The sequence below is a fragment of the Notolepis coatsorum genome (genome assembly GCF_963971535.1).
Source record: "Notolepis coatsorum genome assembly, chromosome: 3".
Lineage (NCBI taxonomy): Eukaryota > Metazoa > Chordata > Actinopteri > Aulopiformes > Paralepididae > Notolepis > Notolepis coatsorum.
Genome location: NC_140167.1, coordinates 9491077 through 9500638, shown reverse-complemented (window position 1 = coordinate 9500638; position 9562 = coordinate 9491077). Strand labels below are relative to the sequence as shown.

The window sequence follows — 9562 nt, the reverse complement described above, 5'->3', positions numbered from 1 at the left end:
GCAGCATGTGGTAGTCTACACCCTCCCCAGACCGACAGTAGGGCAGCATGTGGTTAGTCTACACCCTCCCCAGATGACAGTAGGGCAGCATGTGGTAGTCTACACCCTCCCCAGACCGACAGTAGGGCAGCATGTGATAGTCTACACCCTCCCCAGACCGACAGTAGGGCAGCATGTGGTAGTACACCCTCCCCAGACTGACAGTAAGGCAGCATGTGGTAGTCTACACCCTCCCCAGACCGACAGTAGGGCAGCATGTGGTAGTACACCCTCCCCAGACCGACAGTAGGGCAGCATGTGGTAGTACACCCTCCCCAGACCGACAGTAGGGCAGCATGTGGTAGTACACCCTCCCCAGACCGACAGTAGGGCAGCATGTGGTAGTCTACACCCTCCCCAGACCAGCACAACATCCAGGAAGGGAATTGGCATAACGACTGATCAACAACAAATCATAAAAGGCATAAAAGGATTGTACCTTAATCATTTTTGTCCAATGCCCCCAAATGAACAGAATGGATCGGCTGTGGAACAAGTGGTATTGGTGCCTCTCTAACTGAAGCGCCTTAAAGTGAGAAAAGTCAGTCTCAGAAATATAACTTATACTGTATAAATAACCTTTTGTGTTTCAGCTGGTCGATTTCCGCACGGTGGTTTCCCAGACGCTAGGCCTCGACGCCGCATCCCTCGCCCTCACAAATTGTGAAATCGTCAACAGTCTGGAGAGCCTGCTTCACAGCCACCACCACCACCACGCCTTGTCCTGTCCCACTCACCACCAGCACGCCTTGTCCTGTCCCACTCACCACCACCACGCCTTGTCCTGTCCCACTCACCACCAGCACGTCTGTCTTCCCCAGGGGGCCCCAGGCAGCCCCCACCTGGATGCTAGGTATGTTGGCCCTGATGGTGTTGTACTCTTCCATGAAACTTAAAGATTACCATTGTTGTGGAATATTTTAAATCAGCCATGACAGTGAACTGTTAGAAATTCAGATGAGTCAAATTGTATAAAAATAGAACATAGTTTATTATCGGTATTTTGGCCACAGAAAGAGTAGGATCAGTTTATAATCAGAGACACACAAGAGTCTGATCATAAAGTGACAAAGAGCTCTGGCCAGACGTACCAATAAGTACAAAGTTGACATGCCGTCAAAAGATGACAAATTAATAACAGATCTGACAAAAAGGTAAAGAAAAATTAACAAAGATGAGAAAATCAAAACAAAAGATGGGTTTTTAGGGGCTTTGTTGTGTCTCACAATAACTGGAGACAAGGCCAAATGTCATATCTCCTGGCCCTTTGGCTGTTTGTTTTAAGAACACTCTTAAGACTTTCGCCCTAATGTCTGTATACTAGTTAACTATATATTAACCAGTCAAAGCTGTACAGATATTTAACACAGAGCTATGGACATGATAATATTTCCGATCACACCATCAAATCCATGAACTTTTGACTAATTATGAAATTCTGATTCATACTTGAGATGTAAAGGAATTGAGATTTGTTGATTCTTTAACTATGGGGTATATTCACATCCATTGATGAGGAGTTTGATTTGTAGAGGGCAAACACCTTTTTAAAGGTGCTATAGATAACATTTTATATATATATATTTTTTATAATATAATAATACACCCGCAGAGCTTTTAGAAACGTGCAGAATAAAAGTACTATTTTTCCTCAAAGAATGATTGATGAATGAATTTATATATATTTCTTTATGTTGGCGGGTCCAAAATGAAGGTTGTTGTTTACATGTGTGCATGAATCCCCTCCCTACTTCCCTATCCCCATGTGGAAGGCACCTGATTGGATAAAAAATAACATGCTGGTGCTCTAGTGCGACATCTAGTGGCTGAATGTTATCTATAGCACCCCGACTCCCCATACAAAAGGCTTGAAAACCACAGTAATAATAAACTGGAAAATGAAAACATGCCTCTATTCCAATTTCTTTCTTTTTTTTGGTGGTGATGCCACCCATTTGTTTATGTTTGGATTATGAATTGGACTTTTAAATGTGACCTGAAACTCAATATCAAACATGATTTGACTACTGACGTGATTTGAATATGAGAAGTGATTTATCCCAAAGCATATGAATCTATTTTTGTTGTTTGTTCTACAAATGAAGCCACCTTTCTACTTATGATGGACAGGATTGTTTATATACTGTGTTCCCACGGGGTCTTAAAAATGTCTTACATATGATTTAGATTTATTAAAAATGTATTAGATTAGGAAGTTACATCTATGTTGCGATAACTTCTCTGTATCTCATTTAAATGTGTTAAACTGCAAAGTAAGCAGTATGTTAATCAGTTCTGCTCTAACAATTCATATGTAATTATTTCTTTCATAGTATTTTTCCTTCATACTTATTTGGCAGGTGTGAAATAGCCTTAGGTATTCAATTCTATTCAAAGTGGCCTGAAAAAGGTGTTTAAATGTCTTTAACTTGTTGAAACCTGCAGGAACCCTATAAATACATGTCTGTAATTCACTGATTCAACAAATGTAAAGCACAAAACACAACAGATCAAATAAAAGACTAAATCAAAATTGAGGATTTGGCATTCATTGTTTTTGTGATACATACATTGTAGATATTAATTTATACCATCATATACAGCTCAGGTTAAATAACTCTATTATGTAACACTGGACTTACGGAGTCATACAAAATATACAGTAGTTCTGTACTTTATCATAATTCTGAATAATAAGACATATTTGAAGTTGTCTGTGAAAAAATGTGTACAGTACATGGTTGACAGATACATTTTTTAAGACCAATTTCCAGACCAATTTCACGGCCATACTAGCAAAAAAAACTAAAAACACATAGCGACACTGAACTGGCGGCTGCATTTGCACACCAATTTAAATTCTCACACGTTCCATACAAGCTCTCAAGCTCCCGGTAGCCCCACAAAAAACAACAACTTGAATACAAAAATACCGTTCAGAGCGCATGGCCGTTCGGAAACGGGCCGACTGCTTGGCCCCCCAGAAGCGTTGCTCGCAGCGTTTCTCAAGAACCGATCGACCTCACAGTGGACACTGCACTCCCTCGGGTCCTCAGCAATATGACCGGTTCTCGAGATATGAGCAAAGTTTGTTGTCATAGCACCACCATCTCGTCAAATGGCACCAGATTCGACACTGAAATGGGATGGATTCGTCTGGACCCACAGAATCCAGGAAGAAAACGTGGTTCTGAGAGTTACGGTTCAAAGATTACAGCAGGCCAAGACCTGCAGAGATTCCTTCCTCAGATAAACCATCTTTTACACAACAGTCTGTGAGTTGAGTTTGACCTGCTGGGGCTTGAGAGCGTCACGCTCTATACGGCCAAATGGATTTCACACAGAGAGTGGGAAAACTAACTCATGTGACGCTGGAATCGCCCTATTTCTCTATTTTCTTATTTACAACGATGGCCTGGTGAGAGGACAAAAGGGCCTCTCGAAGGGTAACAGGGAAAGGGGACAAACATTTTTAATAAAATAGAAAAGAGACAGACATCACAGAGGTAAGGGAAATGATTAACACAAAAAAATTAAAACACCAAACAAACAAATAAAATTACAAGGTATGTAATACATGAAGCAGAACAGTGTTAATTTACAGTTAAAAGGCTGGGTGACTCGATAGAGTGTCCTTTAAAAGTAGTGAGGGGGATCAATTTGTACATTTTCAAAGCCTTTTGCATCTCGTTCCAACTGGTAGCACTGCAACCTTGGGCTACGCAGGCTCAATGGCTGCCATACACTGGCACCATTTACATGTACATTTTGTCATTTAGCTGATGCTTTTATCCAAAGCGACTTACAAGCTTTGTACGACAAGTCAGCAGGAAGGGTACAACTCTATCAGCTGAGTAACAATGTTCATCAAAGTGTTGAGTGCTACAGGGGTAGAACACATCATAGCCTACTACAAAAACCTAGGGGTCCGCAAAGACGACTTCAAACTGGAAATGGTAACAACAGATGAGGTACTCAAAAAACTGAGCGCCCTCCAACCTAACAAGGCCACTGGCCATGACAATATCCCCTCCAAATTCCTCAGAGACTCAGCAGCCGCCATCACCCCAGTCATCACACATATAATAAACCTCTCCATAAAACAGGGACACATCCCCAAGGACTTCAAAATTGCGAGAGTGACCCCCCTGCACAAAAAAGGCAGCAAATTAGACCCAGGCAACTACCGCCCTGTTTCTATTCTTACCTCCATCTCGAAAGTCATGGAAAAAATTGTCTATTAACAGGTCGAAAAGTACCTCATGGAAAAAAATCTAATCTACAAATTCCAATCTGGCTTCAGAACATCCCACTCCACTGACACATCATCATGCCTTCTCTATTTGAACGACCACATCAAACAAGAGGTGGACGCGGGCAAATACTGTGGCATGGTCATGCTGGACCTACAAAAGGCCTTCGACACTGTCTGATTGACAAGCTAAAAGCAATTGGTTTTGATAGTTTATCAGTGAGCTGGATGCAATCCTACCTGGAGGGGAGAGAACAGATGGTAGGAACAGTACTCTATCGCCCCAGTGAGCTGTGGTGTTCCACAAGGAAGCATACTAGGACCGTTACTGTTCATCACAAAACAAACTGGTCAGACTACTGCTTGACCTTACTCCTAAAACCCACCTCACCCCTGCCCATTTTGACAACCTAGGATGGCTTAGAGTAGACGACAGAGTACAGCAACTTGCAATGGGTCTCATCTACAAGATACACTACACGACCAAGGTACCCATGTACATGTCGAAAGGTCAGTGAATACCACAACCACAACAACAGAGGGAGTTCCACAAATCATGTTCAACCCAGATTCGGCACAAACAAGGGTCTAAACACGTTTCACAATTATGCCACATCAATGTGGAACGCGCTATCCACAGCCGTAAAAAAAATGTGAATCCCTACCCACCTTCAAAACCGCTCTCAAAGAGCACCTACGGGAGGCTGCAATTTGAAACTGGCCACCGTAAATGCCCAAAACTCCCACCACCTCCTAATAGACAGTCTCCTCCCCACCGCATGTATATATTCCCTCCCCGCCGTATGTATATTTCTCTCCCACCCACTCACCCCCTCCTAATGTACAGTCCCCTCCCCATCATATGTATATACTCTGTCAGGATCTAGGGGTAACAGTACTGTATATTTGAATACCGTTTAAGTCACAAATATATCAGTACTAAATACCTATATGTCCCTATGCCATAAATGTCATGTATGTTGTGTATGTCATAAATGTCTATATGAATTGAAAATGGGGGACCCTGATGGAAACAAGACAAACGTCTTTCTCAGGTCTGCATCCCCTTAACAATTGTGTGTATTGAGCCGTACTGTATTGTACCCATTCTGCAATCTGTTAAATAAAGTTTTCATTCATTCATTCAAGTCCTAACCTTTGAGTTTCGAGTCCTAAACAAGTCATAATGCACGCTTCACCAAAAAATATCATTATCAACTTAATCTAAATTAAATATAATCTAATTTCTATAAATGTAATAATATTCAGAATCAGGGTTAGTCTTACAACTATACATTTGGGCAAGAGCTGCTTGAGAAAAAACAGTTCAGGAGTATATTGGAAAAAAATAATAAGGATCACCATATCCATTTGAAAGGTAGGATAACAATAACCAACATATTGTCTTCCCACTTGGACCAATAATTTATTTAACGTCTGCCTGCCCTGTATACAGTCTATGGCACATGATCCATAATAGCAGACCTCGGTTCAACTAACTAGTCTACCTTAACCCTTTATCAATTTTGGGGTATAAAAAATCTGTACTGAAATGACAAGGCATCTCTGCATTTTGTATATTAGCTCTTTCTCTCTCTCTCTCTCTCTCTCTCTCTCTCTCTCTCTCTCTCTCTCTCTCTCTCTCTCTCTCTCTCTCTCTCTCTCTCTCTCTCTCTCTCTCTCTCTCTCTCTCGGCTCTTGGCTCTTGGCTCTCGCTCGGCTCTCGCGCTCTGCCTCAGCACCACATCAAAGCGTCTTTCAAATCAATCACGTTAGTTACTAGAAAGATGCTTGGTATTTCTATTTAGGTAAGTATTTATTTCCACATTTATGACAACGATTGTAGGTTAGACTACAGTTTGATATTTTTTGTACCTGGCCTGTAACGATAATGACAGAGAATGAAGCACAGCTGACATGGTCGGCCCTCACACAACTCTGTCGCTTTTTTCGGAGCGGTTAGCGGTTTTCGGGAGCGCGTAGCGGGAGCGGGGAACATAGAACCCGGGGAACATAGGACCCTTTTTATCGTGAGCGGGGAACATAGAACCTGGGGAACATAGACATGTTCCCTTAACTACGCTGCCCTGCAGAAGCTAACCACAGTAATTACACGCTGCCCTGCGGAAGCTAACCGCAGTAATTACACGCTGCCCTGCGGAAGCTAACCCCAGTAACTACGCTGCCCTGCGGAAGCTAACCACAGTAACTACACTGCCCTGTGGAAGCTAAGCACAGTAACGCTGCCCTGCGGAAGCTAACCACAGTAATTACACTGCCCTGCGGAAGCTAACCGCAGTAACTATACTGCCCTGTGGAAGCTAAGGACAGTAACGCTGCCCTGCGGAAGCTAACCGCAGTAATTACACGCTGCCCTGCAGAAGCTAACCACAGTAATTACACGCTGCCCTGCGGAAGCTAACCGCAGTAATTACACTGCCCTGCAGAAGCTAACCCCAGTAACTACGCTGCCCTGCGGAAGCTAACCACAGTAACTACACTGCCCTCCAGAAGCTAACCACAGTAATTACACTGCCCTGCGGAAGCTAACCGCAGTAACTATACTGCCCTGTGGAAGCACAGCACAGTAACGCTGTCCTGCGGAAGCTAACCACAGTAATTACGCTGCCGTGCGGAAGCTAACCGCAGTAATTACACTGCCCTGCAGAAGCTAACTGCAGTAATTACACACATTGTAACTCATGGCTGCATACGCTCCTCTACATTGTACCTCATGGGTGCATACGCTCCTCTACATAATACCTCATGGCTGCATACGCTCCTCTACATCAGGGGTTCCCAAACTTTTCAGGCCAGGACCCAGAAAATAAGGCGTCAGAGAGCCGCGGCCCAATGCACATCGTCAGGCTTTTTTTTTTTTCTTTCTTTTGCCAGGCGACCGTTTTTTTAAGCCAAATATCACTTCAATCCTATTAAGTTAGTTCAAGTTAGTTATTCATTTATATGTGCTATTTATGAGAGGGCTAACTTGTTGCAAAATAATAATGATAATATTATTCGGTTGTTTTCAGCGTTTTATGTGCATAATCTGTTATTTAGTTTGAAATGTTCGTTGAAATAAGTAGATTTTTTGTTTATTTATTAAGTTAATATAAAACCATATAGTCACATTTTAGAATACAATAGAATAGAATTTTAGAATACAACTAGAAACACTGTCCTGGCCTGCTTCTAAGTTCAGTGGCCTGACAAAAAAAAAATATATATATATATATTTTTAAATCATCTCGCGGCCCACCCGTGGCTGCTCGCGGCCCACCTTTGGGTCGCGACCCCGACTTTGGGAACCACTGCTCTACATAATACCTCATGGCTGCATACGCTCCTCTACATTGTACCTTATGGCTGCATACGCTCCTCTACATCGGACATTTGAAAGCGGCCTGCTAGACTTGGCTGGAGGCGGTGGGAACAAGCCTTTACTCACTCACGGTTAGCCACTATGCCCCTAGTGGCGGCTCACAGACATGGCACTTTGCGTTCAAATCGAAGAGCCTGGAATGCATGGCGAATACGTTGCATCTATGACACTTTGTGTCCTTGTTGTCTGCATGAAGGACCTCCTCTAATGAATTCTACACGGTCACGTCCCGGATCTACAGGAATCTACAGTGTAACCTGTGCAGGGGAATATGGGGCAGTGACTGGTATGTCGCTAGTCTGAGGATGTTACTCCGGTACTTTGCCGTGAACTGTCCTGACAAGGCCGAGGCGGAGCGGGAGTCTCCCTCCACGCTCGGTTGCTCCCTCAGGGCCCTGCTGGCGCTCTCTAACCCGCGGCTCAGTACAAAGTGTAGCCAAATAGTCGTCTTCCAAGATGATTGGAAGAGGATATATCACCTGTTTCAATTCAATTCAAAAAAACGTTATTAGACCCGCAATGGTCAATTTAAGGCATGAATACGGCAAACAGCTGCACTCATACACATCCAAGACAGAACAAGGGACAAGAGACATACATGACACTATTAAAGCACAAGAGACATGACACTGTTAGAACAGGATCCTTATATAGCTGATCTGTCAAGTCTAACAAATTAATTCGGTCAATACAAAAAAAACATGCACTTTGGTCAAAAAGGTTAAAATCAAGGGGTCAAAAGGTGCATATTAGTGAACTGACCATTCCTTGCACTGTGGCCCTTCACCAGTCGAATGGCCTCTGGAACAAAACCAAATTTCCTTCTGTTTGTTTTACAGGCAGGCTGTCTAAAGAGTTTTCCTGATGGCAACAAGTCAAAACACACATGAAGGACATGTGTGGAGTGATTATCTTATGTGCTTTCTTGAGCACTTGAGCACTGTTAAAGTGTGTTTTGCAGATAATTTTAGAGCTAAGGTCGACAACACCTTGCAGTCTTCTTGTATCTTTGACAGAGGGATGTGAACCAGCATACAAATGAAAAGGTTAGAATACTTTCAATAAAGGACGAATAAAACGTTGCCAGAATTCTCAAAAGGAGTTTAGTTTATGAAGACAATACAGACGCTGATGAGCCTTTTTTCTTTTTTTCTTTTTTTTTATTATAACAACATCTGCATTGTTGCTACATTTCAGTTTGTCATCAAACACAGTTTCTAAATATTTGCAGTTCTGGACAATTTCCACCTCAGCTCCGTGGATGGTAGTTGGAGCGACATCTATGTGTTTTGGTGAAATTATAATTTCTTTGGTTTTGGATACATTTAAATCCAGACAAATCCAGGTCTGCTGGTCTTTGGAATTGGAATGATGATAGAATTCTGCAGAGATCAGGAACCACTGCTGAGTCCAAGCAGAGCTGGATTAGTCTTTGAAACACCTCACTCAGTTCATCAGCACAGTGTTTCAGTGTCCTTCCACATATTCCATCTGGCCCTTTAGCTTTATTTACCTTAATCTCTTTAAAATATTTAGCTACTAGCTACTGACTGGGTGGAGACTTCCAGTGGGTGTCCAGGTGAGTGAATCTGATAGCTCCTTAATTTGAGAATGGATTGAATGGGGAGTCTATTGTTCTTCTGATTGGCCACTCAGTTCAAAGCAGCTAACTGCTCAACTATTGGCTCTCTTGTATCAGAACAGGGCTGTTTTCCAGACTGAAGTGCTGTCCTCTAGTGAAAATGTCAGCAACTGCAATATCAAAAAGTGTATTTAAAGGGTCATTCTACTGAAATCGACTTTTATGCTGTAATTCCAAGCACATGTAACTCTGATATTGTAAACAGTTGCATATAATAATGCGTCAGACACAGGAGTGAAATAATTGA

The 9562-nt window shown here is 42.5% G+C and overlaps 1 protein-coding gene across 1 annotated transcript in view; it reads left to right on the top strand.

Moving 5' to 3' along the window:
- ccdc170 (coiled-coil domain containing 170) overlaps positions 1-8538 on the top strand; it is a gene marked incomplete at both ends in the record, with an annotated part of 29922 nt that extends 21384 nt beyond the window's left edge. Inside the window, 3 exons of the mRNA XM_084310371.1 lie at positions 633-892; positions 7870-8096; positions 8513-8538. Of these exons, the coding sequence (XP_084166497.1) occupies positions 633-892; positions 7870-8096; positions 8513-8538 (513 nt within the window). The remainder of the gene's footprint in view (positions 1-632; positions 893-7869; positions 8097-8512) is intronic.
- Positions 8539-9562: the final 1024 nt, after the last annotated feature.